This window comes from Branchiostoma floridae, chromosome 10 (genome assembly GCF_000003815.2).
Source record: "Branchiostoma floridae strain S238N-H82 chromosome 10, Bfl_VNyyK, whole genome shotgun sequence".
In the NCBI taxonomy this organism is placed as follows: domain Eukaryota; kingdom Metazoa; phylum Chordata; class Leptocardii; order Amphioxiformes; family Branchiostomatidae; genus Branchiostoma; species Branchiostoma floridae.
The window spans coordinates 11,135,738-11,152,905 of NC_049988.1; the positions used below are offsets into that span (position 1 = coordinate 11,135,738).

General features: G+C 41.7%; 4 protein-coding genes across 6 annotated transcripts in view; 2 read left to right on the plus strand and 2 right to left on the minus strand.

Annotated features, from left to right (window-relative positions):
- Positions 1 to 17,168, minus strand: part of LOC118424537 (trichohyalin-like) — a 565,429-nt gene that overhangs the window by 249,143 nt on the left and 299,118 nt on the right. The gene's annotated exons all lie outside the window — the stretch shown is intronic.
- Positions 982 to 10,025, minus strand: LOC118424543 (RUN domain-containing protein 1-like). Of its 2 annotated transcripts, none has more exons than XM_035833153.1 (6): positions 9,849 to 10,025; positions 9,034 to 9,332; positions 8,235 to 8,399; positions 5,213 to 5,419; positions 2,549 to 2,675; positions 982 to 2,195 (listed from the first exon to the last, which is right to left on the minus strand). In XM_035833153.1, exons 2-6 carry the CDS (start codon positions 9,322 to 9,324, stop codon positions 1,219 to 1,221), a joined length of 1,767 nt encoding a protein of 588 aa, XP_035689046.1. In that variant the 5' UTR covers positions 9,325 to 9,332; positions 9,849 to 10,025; the 3' UTR covers positions 982 to 1,218. The 2 variants fall into 2 exon arrangements, with proteins under 2 accessions (XP_035689046.1, XP_035689044.1); XM_035833151.1 differs by having other exon boundaries at positions 2,534 to 2,675.
- LOC118424567 lies at positions 10,300 to 12,891 on the plus strand. The gene is made up of 4 exons (XM_035833192.1): positions 10,300 to 10,479; positions 10,867 to 11,060; positions 11,471 to 11,657; positions 12,426 to 12,891. Exons 1-4 carry the CDS (start codon positions 10,464 to 10,466, stop codon positions 12,827 to 12,829), a joined length of 801 nt encoding a protein of 266 aa, XP_035689085.1. The 5' UTR covers positions 10,300 to 10,463; the 3' UTR covers positions 12,830 to 12,891.
- Positions 13,754 to 17,168, plus strand: part of LOC118424561 (ceramide synthase 6-like) — a 22,327-nt gene continuing 18,912 nt past the window's right edge. Inside the window, exon 1 of one of the 2 annotated variants that reach the window (XM_035833184.1) lies at positions 13,754 to 13,963. In XM_035833184.1, coding sequence (XP_035689077.1) covers positions 13,791 to 13,963 — 173 coding nt within the window. In that variant the 5' untranslated portion in view covers positions 13,754 to 13,790. The remainder of the gene's footprint in view (positions 13,964 to 17,168) is intronic. The other variant, XM_035833182.1, reaches the window with a different exon arrangement.

Here is a 17,168-nt window from a genome sequence, read left to right on the forward strand (position 1 = left end):
ATATCATCAAATGATGTTATTACTAAAAAGAAACAAACAGGCTACAGAAACACAACAATTACTTTTGCCTTGTTCTAGTAACTTCACATAAATTTTGGATATACACACCTAGCATTTTTCTTGAGTACACAAATTTGTCTCGGGCCTATTTACACTCATTGTTGCACATATTTCTGAAGCATGTTGTTGGATTTTTAAGAGACTTGTAGAATGTTAAGAGTGACTATAGTGTACATGTACAATATTGTATCATGACCAGCACAATAAACAAGGCAATGCCCAAAATAGCACTAGTAGTAGCAGCTGCAGTCTTAACCACATTAGATACACCATCAATGGCCCATTTTCAATATAGCACATCAGTATACCATGGCCTATATTGACCAAAGCAGGCCATATATAAGCCATACTCCATTGCACCCTTAATAAATAGACATCTGCTCGTTTTTATATTATTTCAGTGATTCAAATAGGGAAAAAAACTTAGAAGTAACTACTCTATAAATACAGGACTGGTACAGTAACCACTTCTCAACAATATGCCTCTTAGTGACGCTATCACAATACTATTGCATTACCATACAGAATATGTACATAATCAAATATTATATCTAAAACATTGATAGATATATTTTTTTGAAAAAGAAAAGCAAGATAGTGATTATGCTATGCACAGAGGTGCCATTATTTGATTCAACATTCATTGTACCTCAGCACAGTTTACAACAAACACATTGCACAGTCGCAAACAATTAGTTTTTGACTATAGAGAAATTCACACAAAATATGCAACTCTTACACAAATGAAAAGTTCTCAAACAAGTAACCTGTGCAATTCTAAGGATTCTATGCACACACACACTCTTTGTGCCATGATGTACATGTATCTAATAGTATATAGCCGGTATAACCGCCGTTCGGTGTAACACACCAGCTAATGATGTTCAGACCGTTGCAGAGAAAATTTTTTTGATAGTATACAATAGTATACATGTTCTGTACCTGACAACACTATACACAAGTCTTGCTTTTAGCAGCATTAACAGGACACAAAGTTAAAGCTTTGGAAGTCACATCTACGAATAACTGTTTGTCTTACCACTGTGTTACTCTTTCACAGAAATACACATTGTGTATCAACACTACATAAATACAACAAATGCACCTGGTAGAATTGCATTGACTTGAGCATTTCACAGAAACTAGCTACAAAAACTACTACACCCCTTCCCCAAATGCATCTTTAATGTTCTGGAAATGCCGAATGGCCAGGTCGGTTGGAATACTGAACTTGAATTCCGTGAGTCTGTTGAGAATCTGGAGTGCTGGGTCAAAGCTTGTTTTGGCAGTGAAGCCCCAGGCCTGGTAGTAACTGCTGATGAGGGGAGCGGTACGCACCACCAGGCGGCACCACGATACGATCCGTCCCTGGTTCAGGGCGCAGCACACCCAGGCTTTCCACTCGGAGTCCATGCTTCGCTTCAGCGGGTCGTGGGTGCTCACGATGTCGTGGATGGCACTGAGGAGGGTCTGTTTGGCCGTGATGGCCGTCCCGCCGACGATGTCCAGACTGAACGACTCGGAAAGCTTGCGTGCGGGGGAGAGGTTGTACTCGCGCCCGTGCTTCATCTCGTAGTACTTGACGAGCAGCTCCCATGCGTGCATCTTCCCCGGGGGTGGGGGCTTGCGCTGCTGGAAGCAGAAGAGCGGCATGACGGCCTGGCTGAGGCTCTTGCTCTGCCCGACCTTCATCAGGCCGTGCTGGAACACATCCCGCAGCGCCGGCGCCAGTTCTCTCCTCACGATGTTCGTGAGCTCATCGCGGCCTCGCACTGGGCTCTCCGAGGAGTCGCTGAGGTAGTCGCTGTCATCGGGAACATCGTTCCGCACCTTCGCCATCTCGCAGACGTTTGTGACGGCTCGGTCCAGCGCCCTCAGCAGTTCGTCAAAGTTGTACTCGCTGTTCCTGTCCTCCGTGGGAATCACGTGGTCGCGGAAGATGTTCCCGCCACAGCCGAACTGACTCACGGCAAAGATCTGGAGAACAGTCAGCGCCCGCTTCATGATGGACAGACTGGTCTCACGGATCTTCTTCTGTGCCTCCTGTGTCGTGGCCCTCAGGCGCGCCTGGCCATCCTGTTTGGAAATCTCCGGACTTCCCGTCACCTTGCCCTTGATTTGTGGAGGAGCATTTCCTGAAAAATACAATCAAACCACAGTAAAAATCTTTACAATCCAAGTTTATTGCCTTTTATAGTTCCCTATATACACCCCTCCTATTCCACAGGCCTTTCCTTGTCTCACCATTAACGCAGTGAGTACACCTGTAATTCTAACCCACCCACCGTTTTTGGTCAATACTCTTGACCAGGGTGGGTATACGCCATCTAACCGGACCAACAGGTACACCCCTCCTAACCCACCCACCTTTCCTGGTCTCACCATGAACAGGAACATGTACACCCCTCCTAACCCACCCACCTTTCCTGGTCTCACCATGAACAGGATAGGTACACCCTCCTAACCCACCCACCTTTCCTGGTCTCACCATGAACAGGACAGGTACACCCCTCCTTCTCGTGTCCGACATCTCCCCCGTTCTCTTGAAGAAACTCGATGAACATCTCTAAGTCTGTGATCTGTGTCTTCAGCTGGTGGATCACCTGTTCTTTCACCTGTCAAGTACAGATATATTATGATAATATGTGTAATACTATACAAGTAATGTTTAGGCCTACGTCACATTTCCAAACCAGGACCCGGCCGGTCAGCTATCGGAAATAAACAGTATGATACCAAAGACACCAAAGTACACAAGACGTAAATAGAATAGTCATGGGCATTATTTGAATGTATATATATATTTTTACGTAACCACAAACGGCCCTGCTGGGCCCCGGTTTCGAAATGTGACGTCAACCTTACTGACTGACTTACATTTCTTGTGAACAATTTAAACTGTTTAGTCCCCATTAAAATTGATATATCGGAAGTTTATTTGCAAGTTCATGCCCGTAGGCTTATTGCAGAAATAATAAACTAACAACCATGCTGACAGATGACTCCCACAAAATGATTCAAAAATGGATAGACATTAATTTCACATAGAGTCCATTCCAAGACACCGTGCGGATGTTTGTTGCCATTGTTTAGAATTGATTTTAAAATTTTGTAACTATATGTCTAGGACATTTGATACTTCAGAAATATTTTTAACACTGTTTCAACTTTATAAATATTTCCTTGGTCCTGTCAAACTTTTGAAATATTCATGGTGTGGAATTGGATACTTCTAATGGTTTCTAAATAATGATAACAGCATTCTACCATTATTTACCATTTTCTACCATTTTTTGTAAATGGTTCAGTGGGCTGGGAAGACAGCAATTCACACATCCTTGCAAAGTATGGTTGGGTGCAATGCAACAATGGCCCAACACAAAGGACCCACTGGTACCCAGCAGTGAAATTTAAAAATATACAGATGCAACAATGGGGCTTACTTTTATGGGGGCAATAAACTAATTCTACCATTTGGCAAGGTTTACCATTTTTTTGTAAATATTTCTAAAAGTGAAAGAATCCTGCAGATGTTTGAAAATTATTGTAAATAAAGAGATTTTTGTGTGATCTCTTTCAAAATGTTTCGAAAGTATTCAAAGGAATTCAAATAGATTCAAAATTCCATATTAATTTTTTGGTAAAAATTATAACTGTTGGGGCTTAGGCCCACTTTACATTACGTTTTTCGCATTAGCGGGACTGGCGTTAGCGGGGCTGCGTTAGCGGGAGCCCCGTGTAAAGAGAGTTCCCGTTAACGTAGTCCCGCTAACGCCAAATTTTCTCCCGTCCACTCCGAAGCGTACGGCCGTAGGCTCAGCGGGAGTCCCCGTCAACGCCAAACTGCGTATAAAGAGAACACGTCGGGCTCGCGTTAGCGGGAGTCAGGGTTTAGACGTTTAGCATAAAGCGCGCGCTTATTAGCATATGGCGCGAAAATGGTGAGTACAGATTTGCAAAACATTGGAGGAAAATTGCCAGCAGCGATCATGTTCATAACGCTGGGTAAGAATACAGCGATAAGAAAACAGTCTCCCGATACTGATAGTTACTTTTTTATATACTAGAAGAATGAATGTCAACCCAAAAATCAACCCGAACTACGCAGAAAAAATAGTTTTCACGGCCTGCTTTTTCCGTAATGGCCACCTACGCAGGCTCTTACGTCAATCGGGTCTGCAGTCAACCTTCAAAGCAAGCGGGATGTCAGCGAAAAATAGTCTCATTCTCACATTTTTGGACGACCTACTTTTGTACAATTTTCGTGGAAGACCTGTAAAAAAATATACAAATTCGATTCCGAATATTTTCTCCTGCAATACATCGTTACGTTGTACCAAGGAGCTTATATAAGCTCCTTGGTTGTACCGAAACCAGAAGCCGCTATCTCTGCAAATTTTGTATAAAGTAATCCCATTACGCGTCTCCGATTGGCCGTTGCTATGACAGTGGTGGCCGTTGCTATGACATTGGTGGGGAAATTCCCGCCACATGAACTGCTGGCAGCTTGAGTTTTTACGTACGAGGTAGTTATTATATCTGCAGGAATTGTGCGTATATTAACGGTTATTTCAGTACGTAGCCATAATTTAGCAGGTCATCACTGAAAGAAAGGGATCTTCTATCAAACAGTTCGCTTTGAAAGGGTTTTTAAGTGCTTTTTTATCGAAAATTTTGTGGTCGAAGTTACCGGAAGTGTCAGCGAAACAATAACGTAGCCGGGGACTTGTATTTCTCATGCAAGTCACGTATTTGAATTTTCAATCACTTGGTAGCGGTACGCAAACAAAAAATTAACGTTTGTTCAATATAACAACGTGCAGCTAAAAAGAACTGCGATCTTTACGGGTCATGCGGGTAGACTTTCACCAAGATTTTACATTCCACCGCGCGCCGCGGGTGTCCTGTCAGATTTCCGGGCGGTGTGTCTAAAGAGGTGCCGATAGCGGCGTCCCGATAACGGGAAATTTACCGCTAACGCTAAAAGCGTAATGTAAAGTGGGCCTTAGACATTCTTTTATTCAAAACAATTCCAACTTATTACAATTATTGTCTAAAAACTATCATGGTGTCTCGGAATGGACTCTATACACAACAAGTCAAAATGATACCCTATATATATATATCTTTATAATTTTTTAAAATACTGTACCTTGGCAGGGTTGACAATTTCCCCCACGGCGTTGTCCACCCTGTGCCGTAGCTCCTCTGTGGACAGTTTGTCCAGCCCGTCGATGTCCAGGTCCATCTTACTGGTCAGTTGGTCAATGATGACCTTCTGTTTCTCCTGCATGACAGCTGTGGGCATGTCGATGGCTCCCTCCTTGTACGCAAAGTCTTCTAAATCTTCCAGTTGGTTCTGTGGGAACAACAGATCGGGATAAAGTATGGTTAGCGTATACATGTATACAAACTAAGTAAACATTTCTGTGTCTGTATAGCCAGTACAACCATGTTTAGTGTAACACACAAAACTCTTGTTATATTATAATACTGAATGACCCGTTATACAGTTGCATGCAAAATTATTTACCCCCCCTCACATTTTGGATATTTTGGCAAAATGAGGAGCAATACAACTGCACAATACTATAAAAATCATATCAGGGATAGTTTATTACAATTCAGCTCCAGATCAAAACTCAAGATTTCTTCCATGATACATTATATAGTAAATCTCAACTTTTACATTGCTGCTACTCACAAAAAAAAAACAATTATGAACTGTTACACAAATTCACGTATCACGTAATTGTTCATCCTCGCAATTGTTGATGTGCTGCTCTAGTAAAACCCGTTCTTAGAAGAAGCAATTAACAATCATGCGTGATTAGCATGATGTATAACCCTACTAATGAGGACTCAGGAGCTTTGAAGCTAACGATTTACCTTGTAAAAGCACGTCTAATAAACACCCTTGGGAGGTTTACCTCAACTCATACTGAATAGCTAAGGAAGTCAAGACAAGCAAATCAACAACTATTACAGTGCAAGTTATATTGGACTTATACATGGATGATTTTTTTTATCACTCATTCATTTTTATCAGTCACTGTTGTATAATTCTTGTACTGTTGATCTAGTATTTTTTCTATTTTTTCACAACTGTTCAAACCAATATGATTCAATATGCCTTACATTGTTAGGGCTCCTTACGGACACAATTGATTTCGTAGCTATGTGCATGGGGATCATGGGTTAAAGGTTCTATTTACTTTACTACACAAGCTTTCAGGCACCAGGATACATTTAGAAGGGTAGAGAGACTATCCTGGCTTTACTGTATTGTATGTGAGAAGTCCTGTGTGACCACCTACAGCTGTGTACATACTTCGGGCCCCATTTCTCTTACAAATGGTCCAACTATGGCATTGAGGTACATGTTGTATAAGTGGGTCATTGAAAGCCATTGCATAAAGAATGTTTATACTAGGTATTCAAACCAGCATTAAGATAATAAGGTATAACTTGTTTTGTGTAAAGATTTCTAGCCTGGTATCCAACCGTAATTGCGGAGAGGAGAGAAGAGACTCAGGAGCTATATATTACGGCTGGATACCAGGCTGGATCAAAAGATTAAAATAGCCATACGTGATATATAATATTTTTTTATGGCATAGTTGTAAAAACTTCAGATGGATTCATAAGAAATCTGGCAATGTTGACATTTTTAGTAGTCCAACCATATACCTACCATTACAATCCTACGTCAACAGTTTCAATCTGTATTCAGTGTACACAATCAACCATCACTTGAGAGCAGCAGTGACATAATGGCCATACGTCAGCACTGACATTTGAAAGGAATCCTATGGCATTGCCAATATTATATAAGGGCTGGATATTTATCCACGAATAAAACCATAATCCCTTTTTGTGGGCCAGATTACGTCAACGGACGTTTACATACGTCATCAGAGGACATTTTTGACAGAAATATTTTTGAAACCAGGAAAGCTGCCATAAAACCTTGATGGCAAAATCTAAGCTTGCATTTAGTACTAGACGTGTTTGTGGAGTAATCATACTAAAACAAGTTCTTCATAAAGTTTTGGCTATACATGTACCATATGTTCAACAATGTTTTACATCAGTTTTCTGAGACCTGTGAGAAGAGGAAGTCTGTAACTGTGAGATAGTTCATCTGTTTCCTTTTTGTCAAAGTCAGGAAAGGTAGCTAATGTTTAAGGTCAGCAGAGGCTGTGGCAAAAAAGGAACACAACTGCACCACATAATACATTATTCTTAAGATACAATTTAGATGGAGTGAGCCAAAATTTTCCAGACAGAGTGTCGGTTAGGTAATGTTTAGTCATTCACCAACACTGATGAATGTTCATGCTAGGACTTATCAAGATTGTTGCACTAGGGGAGGGAAACAGGACTCTACTATAAAAGTCACTTGTCTTACCCATAGTTACCATACATGGCAGCATCAACCATGGATACAAGCACAATATATCCAATTATCTGTCTTACAATAATTATTATGATCCAGTATTCAAATAAATCATACAAAGAATCATCCATTGTACACTTTATTTTGCATCTTAAGTTGTGAAACCAACAGCTGAGGAGAAATTGGTTTCAGGGGTTAAATGATAAAGTGTTTGTAGAAACAGGGCCCAAATGAAAATCACTTAAAAACACCATAAAATGAGTTAGAAAATGTTCTGTAAATGGATAAAAAAAGGGCATTTAACCATGAAGCATGTCAGCTACATTCCATGATCAAAGATCTAAGCCTGTCAACAGGCTACGTTTATTGATTTTGTTTAAAGAGAATGGCTGGTGACATTGTTTCCCACTTAACATGATGAAATGTATTGATTTTATGGTGTTTTCAAATTAGAATAACTTCTAAAATGCTTCTCGTTTTAATATCTAACAGTATATCTGAAATATCAATGTCACAATCAATGGTCACAGACATATTGAATTTGAACATGACCTTCATTAAAGGAAGACAATACATAGTGATAAAATTTAAGTTTAAAAGTTGCTGTTGTGTTTTTAGCTCCCATGCTCTTCCTCATTCAAGTGCTGAGTGCTAAGCAGAGAAAGCAGCATGTACCATTTGGTATGACTCTGCCAGGGATCGAACTCACAGCCTACCTAATGCAAGGTGAACACACACAGTAGAGAATGCCTTTAATTTCTGCACTATCACGTACCTTGAGTTGTTTGATCAGTTCCTGTTGTTTCTCGCGCTGTTCCAGAATACGGAACTCGTGTTCGCGCTCGCTCATGTCGTCCAGGATCTGTGCGTCCTGCGTGACACAGCCGCGTACGTCAGGGCAGCCTTGGAAGGCAAACTCCTCCAGTTCCTTCAGGAGACCCTGCAAGACACGAAGAACAAGACATTCAAACATTTATTATTCAAACATTACATTCATACAACGTCAGAACCTTAATTTAGGTTAAGAGTAAACAATTGCTTAATATATTACCAAACAAGTAACGTTAAATTTGTACTCATTTTGTACTTCTATTTCGGAGTTCAAAGTTGAGCGTACAAAAGTTGTGCCACTAAAGCTTTCTGTCATATCAGAAATATAAAATTGGAAAAACGTTGTGTGTGAAGCCTAACGTTATCATTTATATACATTACATGTTGTATTTCAATCCATTAATGTAACTCGAGTGTCCCCTAGTAAGTCCCCCACAAAGTGCTCCGAGAGGTCAAAATAGTCTAGAATATCATACATGAGTAAGAACCTTTGCCAGTTAACTCTTTAACCCCCAAAAGCAATTGTGATGATGTCACGGTGACGCAGTGGTAGGCAAAAAGCAGGTGTTTGGGAAAAGATTGATTTACATACTAACCAGTACTTTGTTGTGCTTATTCAGATATGAATTTTTAATCCAATCTACTGACGTCATAGTAGGCACCAGCCGTCAAATACCCCAGTTATAAACAACAACAACAATGATCGCTTGTATTGCTAACCTAATTGTGTGAACTACAGTTACCTCCTTGTCGTCCGTGGGTGCTGTGACGATCTGCTTGAGTCTGAACTGTACTTGAGCGAAGTGCGTGGTGAGCGCCAGTAACGAAGAGTTCAGCTGGTCCTGTTCCTGCTCCAACATTCGCAGGCGCTCGATCTCGCTCACGTGGGGCTGGTCCCCACCCCCCTGCGCCCCCGGGGTGGGGGAGGACGTGGCGCCCACGGGAGGCCAGCGCTCCACGTCCGGCTGGTTCTCCAGACTCAGACCCTCCATCTCCAGGTCAAAGTCTGACTCGTTTGAAACCTCCTCCATCATCTTGGCTCCTGGAAACAGAAGAAAAATTGAAGCTTTTATTTTGATAAAATACTATAACAGTTAGACAGGTGTATTAGAAATAGGCAGGGGTGGGGTGAAAAATGCAGGTAGAAAATTTGAGAGGAAACAAGTAGAAGACAGAAATGGCAATAACCTGATTGCATGTTTCATCATATTTGGGGAGGCTTTTCAAATTTCTTCTTTCCTTGGAAACCGGCAGAAATGGTAGTTATGCAGACTGTACGTTGGAAACGCCCACATTCAAACTAGAATTTGAAATCAAGCCTTCGCTTGAATACTGCGGTTGTGTTCATCAACATATTATTAGCAGTTACATCTAAAGAGCCCGTCTACGTCCCTTGTATTTACAAAATCCACACAAACACAAACAAACGGCCGCACTTCTCTGCCAAGTGTCGGAAATCCCGGATATATTTTCTGTAGCAGGTGGTCGTGGCAGTAAATGAGAAAAATAACAACCTACCATAACCCCTTCGTTTCTACACGAAAAATAAGTTTCCTACCTTGTTAAAGATGCAGCTATCACGCCACAGCCTTTGGAAATGTCTAAAAGTCAGTTGGATCTTGTTTAAGGACAGAAATTCGATAAATAAGGCAGAAAACTCTGGGTTTTGTATACCATCTGTTCGCGTCTCTTCCAAGCGGTGATGTAGTTCTCTACGGCGCATGCGTAATGGTCCAGAACGAGGTTCAACCCGGAAGTCGGGTAACAGGTGGCACCAGTGCAGCAGCGCCCTCTGACAGAACCAATAATAGTGCAACAGCAATGTTTAGCGAAATTTGAGACGATTGCCCCCTTTCATTTGCCCGCATTTCCATTTGCAAGTAAATTGTAAAGCTGAAAAGTAAATGCCACTCATGTATGCAAAGAAATTTGTAAGGAAAATATTATCATATCCTACACTGGCATATTTGTTTATTTGTTCTACAACGTTATCCTTCGAGTTCGATATACTCAGAAGTTGAAAGTAAACAGAGCAACATGAAACTATGATAGAGTACTTTATTACATCTTTTCAAAAAATATACAAGAGATTTGAAGTTTCAGTTATGTCCCGTCAGCGCATCTTCGTGATCAGCGTTGTAAAACGTTTCTGTCAAAATCAACTTTACTTACAATGAAGACAATGGAAAGTAAGTTGTAACGTTACTTTTTTATTTTTCTGTATGTGATAGTTACAGCTCCATGTGACTTTTCTTCCGATGTAAATTCCGGAAGAAGGAATGCTATTGGGTAAACATTATTGGAGAAGGTACATAGTTTTTATTACATTGTTTTCCGTACGATCGACTGAACGAACATGATAGCCTGTCTCTCGCTGGCTGGGGTTAATGACCTGGCGGCTGTAAAGCCGGCCGGTAGGAGCGCGATTTTAGTCAGGCTGCAAACATAGAAGACGAATGAAAATACCTGTATGGCACTGATTCTTTATATTCCATCACTGTAACATTTGTTCAGCATCACATGTTTGAAATTTTGTATCTGCGACTACGACGTTCTCTTTTCCTTGCCACACTAAGAGTTTACAGTCGCCGAGAAGAGGTGGTTGCTGGTCGGGATGGCTCTGCACAAAATCGTCCACCCGGCGATCTGCCAGGCCCTGCGGACTGAAGCGGGACACCCCGTACCGTACGGCTGTATGGACATTTCTGAGGCTATAGAGCAGCTCTGCAGCAAAACCGTCTTTGAACGTCAGCTGAAGGACGCAGCCACGGTAGGCTAGAGGGTAGCAGATTTGACAAAAATGCTTTTAGGCTTAATGAACATGCATGGAGCGAACGAAAAGGCCTTTGACCTAAAGTTGCAAGCTATAGTTGAATGCAAAAAGTGATATTAGCAAGCCAGCGTCTCATGATCTTTCTCTCAAACATGAACATTGCCTCAGTAACATGTTTAGAACATATGCTCAAACGTTTGGCGGTTCATAAGGTGAAACATTTTTTTATGGATACAGATGTAAACAGTATATTGTTACATTTCAACGGAAGCGTACCTTCGGGGAGCGACCAAATCAAAACAAGGCTGGACTCCATGCTTTTAAAGCTATCTATTTCTTTAAACAAAAAAAGGCAACGCTCAATGTTGAAGTTACCTAATCTTCCCATCACTTGTTTACATATGCAGCAACTACGCTCGAAAGTCCGAAACAAGTGGGGCCATCCCATCATGAATGAGTGGATCACCAAGGACCATTTCCACCAATGCTTCGTCGCCATGAGAAAGGTCATTGACCTTCTGCCGTTCTCCAGTCCTGCCGTCAGGGAAAGAACCAGCATGCGTCTGTCGAGGTTTGAAACGGCGGATTCCATGGGTACGGGGTATATCATACACGCGCGCACGCATACACACAAGCGCGCGCACATACACACACAGACTCACGTAAGCGCGCGCGCACACACACACACACACACACACGTCACTCATTCTCTCTCTCTCTCTCTCTCTTTCTCTCTCACACACACACACACGGACACACATACACACCCACCCACACACAGACACATTCACACACACACACACACACACATTCATACACACACATTCACACACACACATATTCATACCCACACACACACACTCATTCTCACACGCAGAATGTGAGAGAATCATACTGCTACTGAACATCGTCCACTCACTGCCAAATCACACCATCAATGGTGAACGACGGCAATATAACTATCCTGTCCTTGGTGCTGACTATAGTACTTAGGAAAAGGGCCTTTCCTCGGTGCTGAATGCCTTCACCTGGGGTGTTCTACTAAGCATTGCGGCTTTGGTGGCCTTTATCACCACATGTTGACACACATAAATGTCCATAGTCGGTGGCCTTCGTTTCAAATTTGTCATCCGTAGTTTGCAAAGCTCCTTTATTTCTTGAATGTTTAAGTTAGACGGACAAAACGTTAGGTTTTAATGCTAATGTGTCAATTTTGTGTAATGTATTCACACAGGTAGCAGGTAACATTATATCTTATTTCAGTTGTATAATGCCCAATGAGCACTATCATTTACACTTTCTTTTATCCTTGCTGTGATTTATTGTGTCCATGTTGTATAGTATCCTTTCTCTTTCTTTCAGGAAATATCTTACTCAATCCCTATAACTTCTTTCCTGGTGGAGACAACGGACAAACTGTGGTGGTGTCCCATCAGCCCTCCTCAGACTGTTGTGAGGCGTGTGGCCACACTCCCTACCCCTCCCCTCCTGGCCAAAATCACCCCTCTGCCGCCAATGGGAACCACCCAATTTTGTATTACATAGAAAAGAAGGTACGTGGCAAAAACGTCAAGGAGGCATCAAATTCCACGTTTTCTTGGCTACACCTCGCAGGCGGAGTCACGATAGGGGTTGCTGTGGGGATCCTCCTCGCAAGTGTTCCTGGGAAGTGTTGTGGAGTAGTTCGTGACGGGTCCTTGCCGATTTCTCTCCTCAAGTTGCAAGATATGATACAAGCATACAGTCATCTCCGGTTTTCAGGCTGATATTATTTTTTGTGCTTGCAAGCAATGAGATGCACTGAACAGAGTTTTTCCACCAAACTTCATCTATGTACTGATTGCGTTGTGTCATTCATTTACATGATTTTGATTTTTACGTATCAGATGCATGTTGCAAATGTGATATTCTAAGTAATCTAACTTATCGACCGTTAACCGGAAAATTTGTTTATGTGCTTGAACAGTTGTTTATTCACTGTGATCTATGTTTTGAAAGAGCAGAAGAAAATATTATGAACATTTCCACGGCCCTATACCTTAACCAAATGATTTACAACTGATTATTGATTTTACTTGTCATTGTAAATAAGGTCCTCATTTGCATGAATAATATCATTTAATTATCTCCTACGGGAGGGAAAGCCCATCCATTTCACACAGGGCCAGGTAAAGGGAGGGACCAGCCATTTCACATAGGGTTAAATATCTAAGAACAGGGGATCATCCATTTCACAGGGGGATAAGGGTGTGGAAAGAAAAGACCACCCAGTTAAGGGCCTGACAAGGGAGGAACCAGTCATTTCATATGGGGTAAATGATCTAGAAATTTAACAACTCTAATTCAAAGTTAACATTGAACCCATTAAGATTAACATAAGATTCCTGTGTGTGACATAGTAATTCGTGCGTAAGAAAGACCGAGTCCTATTATACATGGAAAGACGTTGTGCATCGCCTTACCCCGCCCGCCAGGGACGACAGATGAGGATGATGGATTTGTGTGTATCAAATAAGGTTCGCACGTTTTTGCATAGTGATTCGTGCGTATCACATAAGATTCGTACGAGTTTCATAAGGTCCGTTGCAAATGCTTAGACACACCTGGGGTAAATATTACTGAACGCTCAATTTCACATTTTCGCGCCACGACATCTTATCATGAAAGGTCAGCCAATCAGCGCGCGGGTAGCTGAGATCACTTCCGGTATCTGCACATCGCGCCAAGATGGTGGCTTACCAGTACTCGTGGTTTTGGAACGAGCGTTTCTGGCTCCCTCCAAACGTTACCTGGGCGGATCTCCGCAACACAGACGAGGTGCAGTACCCCCAGACCACGCAGCTGTACGTCTCAGTGGGTTATGCAGTCGTCCTGCTCATTATTCGTCTGATTTTCGAGCGGTAAGTTTGCACGGGGAGGGGCCCCACCCCACCCCGGGGGTGCGCCCCCCACGTTTTGAGGGTGTTTGATCACCTCTCTTCTAAAACATTCCCCATTGCTTATGTTCAAGTCGACAAGACGGCTCATACGATGGTGATAAATGTAGAAAATGTTGGTTTTCTTGTGGCATGTGCCATACGTGCACTTAAGCGCCGTTATGCTTAATAATTAAGACATGTGACGTGCCTTCACGTCAAAAGACAGCGTTGGTTGTTCTTCACGTGATGACGGCACCTCAGAAGACAGAAAGGGGAATGAACCCTCTCCGATAAAACTGTTAGGTGCATGATGGACCCTGTACGGTTATTTAGTTCAGTCTGGGGAAATCTTCTGGACAATTTCTCTGACCCTGAACAAGGCTGTGTAGAATTTACTATGTAGTGGTCAAATAAAGAGGAATCAATATCAGTATTTGGGCTATTTACAGTGCTGCATTGTAAAAGCAAGGAAATTGAATGGCCTTTGACCAGTATTATGTATTGGTGTTGTTGCATTTGGAACATTTTTACAACATGGACTTAAGTTGGAAATGTTTGATCACTATGAACTGTGTTATTAATATTTTCCTTATCACAAGAAAGATGAATGGATAAATAATCATCTGGTGTATTTTGCCAGCCAGTAGGTACCCAAAGTATGAGTAATGAGGCTGTTCAACATGGTCGAGGCACCTCCTCGAGCACGGGACCCCCGTTTTACGTCCCTCCCGGAAGACGATTTCGTGGAAAACTTCGTGAGGCTACAGCAATCCGGACGTCCTTGGTTGGTCCCCCATCCAAGCACTATCCAGACTGCGCGTTGCTTAACTTCCGAGATCGAGGGATCGGGTGTACCAATGCACCACAAATTGTTTTATATCACCCCCTTTGTATTGCCTGTATCCAAGTTAAATGACAGCACAATTGAACTGGTTTGTTTCAATCAAACAGCCTTTTAGTTTATTTAACAGGACTATTTGTTTATCTTGTTCTCAAGTAAACCTAATGTTGGCAGTCAACCCTCCCATGGGACAGTCCATCATGAAGGGGAGAGGGATGGCTTTAAAAAAAATCCTGCACAAAGAGTTGTCATGGCAACAAATGCTGAAGATTACTGACAAAAAATGTATAACTCAAATTTGTCAAAAGCATTTTAGATCAAATTGGAAAAAAAGTACAAACACAATTCTGAGACATGATACATTTTCCCCCTTGATCCATTTTGGTCTGACTCTGACCTTAAAAAACCAAATATGTCATATTCTCATAATCTTATGATGATCACATGTAGATTAGTTGCACCATCTAAATGTTGCCAGTGAAGTAAGAATGCAAGATTAAAAGCTGTACAGTCTTGCTAAAGTTATCAAGTATTTCTCGGCTTTACCACAAATACATCATGAGTAAGGACATTCCAATATGCTTTGTTGTAGGATACTTTGTGTGATCATGTGAAAAGCACACACCATTCGAGAACTACAGTAAAGGCCCACACAGGGAAGTGTTGTGTAGAATAGATCTAGAACTAAAGACGAAGACTAACTAAAACCCAGAGGCAGCCAGGGAATTTTAAGAAGTCAACTTCAGAGGAAAGAATGGACACTTAGAAAGACTATGGTAGGCTTCTAAGATGCCATTTAGACCTAAACCATGTTTTCTGGAGAAACAGATGACATACATTTTACCTTGCTAACTAGTTCCTGAAGCAGAAATAACCCAGTCCCAATCAAATGTGGTGCAAATGTGTTACGAGGGGCGTTCAAGAAGTAATCCACCTGACCCACTTCCAGTTGTCTGATCTAGATGAAATTTTGTATATGTAATGATTCATATCTCTATGGGTTATGGTGCAAAAAACAGCTCTGAACTAATTTTGGTTTTTGATTTAAAGGTGTTTGAACTGAGTCAGGTGTGAAATGGACCAGGTGTGAAATGGAGCCAGTTGAGTGTCGCGCAGTGATCCGGTTTTTGTATTTGAAAGGACGCATACCAAATGAGACTTTTGATGAAATAAAAGAAACTTATGGTGATGATTCCCCATCATATGACCTTGTAAAACGCTGGCATTGTGAATTCAAACATGGCCGGAAGTCTGTGGAAACAGCTCCCAGACCTGGTCGTCCCTCTTCTGCCATTGATGAGGCATCTGTTGCAGGACCAACCTGGGGCGTCCTACAAAAACGGTGTACAGAGCCTGCATCAAACGATGGTAGAAATGCATAACTCTGGGTGATTCCTATGAAGAGAAAGACTAATAACTGCACCAAGTTTCATTAATCTCCTCCTTTGGCAAATGGGTCAGGTGGATTACTTCTTGAACGCCCCTCGTATACCATATGGTTACAGGGCCCCACCCTCATGTTTCTGCTCTTGCCTTGGATCAGTGTCACTGAAGCAGATCTAGAGAGAAGATTGTTTGTATTGGTTGCAATCAGATAATCTTCCTGGGAATTATGTGGCAACACCTTTGGCACATGTAATCTATTTACCTTCTGAAATTCACAATAAAGAGACTGTAACCATGGTGTAACACTGTAAGAAGATTGCTAAGGAACAGTTAAACCAGCTGTGCTTTTGTTTGACCAGGATTGAAAAATGGAACTTATATGGACTTATGGCAAATTGTATTTGTAACCTAGCCAACAAGGTCCCTTAGTACTTTAATCTTGTTGTGAGAACCCAATAATCAGGTGTTATTAAAGCATAGATAGACAATTGGCTTGAGTTGTTTTTAACGGTAACCGGTCGTTTCGTTACATCGCCTTTTCGTTACAGTCGATTCGTTACATACGAAGTCATTTCGTTACACATGGGAAGGTCATTTCGTTACACATGGGAAGGTCATTTCGTTACACTTGATTATTATCCTATCTTGGTCGCATGTTAAACGCTATAAGTGTTTTCCTGTTATCTTTTTCAGGTTGATCTTCCTTGGTTGACATTAGAGACGTAACAGGACACTCAATTTTACGTTTGGTTTTGGTTATTGTTTGTTTTTTATCGTTCGGTTTTGTTCCGTTCAGTGATACCAATAGACACATATCATTCATCCCTAACACGTCCCTGTTTCTCATATCTCTCTACTAACACTATTCAATGTTTCTATATCTTCTAGAAAGGGTATTCGATTAAGTTTTTACCGGGGAAATGCGAATTTCGGGAAAGGTAAGTCGGGGATTACATTGCG

Excerpts from the sequence above, each read along its gene's own strand:
- LOC118424543 (XM_035833151.1), bottom strand. The coding sequence starts at position 9,324 with ATGATGGAGGAGGTTTCAAACGAGTCAGACTTTGACCTGGAGATGGAG. Across the intron at positions 5,420-8,234 it reads AACTGATCAAACAACTCAAG|AACCAACTGGAAGATTTAGA; the intron begins GTACGTGATAGT and ends TTGTTCCCACAG. Across the intron at positions 2,676-5,212 it reads AAATTGTCAACCCTGCCAAG|GTGAAAGAACAGGTGATCCA; the intron begins GTACAGTATTTT and ends TGTACTTGACAG.
- LOC118424567 (XM_035833192.1), top strand. Across the intron at positions 11,061-11,470 it reads AGCTGAAGGACGCAGCCACG|CAACTACGCTCGAAAGTCCG; the intron begins GTAGGCTAGAGG and ends TTACATATGCAG. Across the intron at positions 11,658-12,425 it reads TGAAACGGCGGATTCCATGG|GAAATATCTTACTCAATCCC; the intron begins GTACGGGGTATA and ends TCTTTCTTTCAG.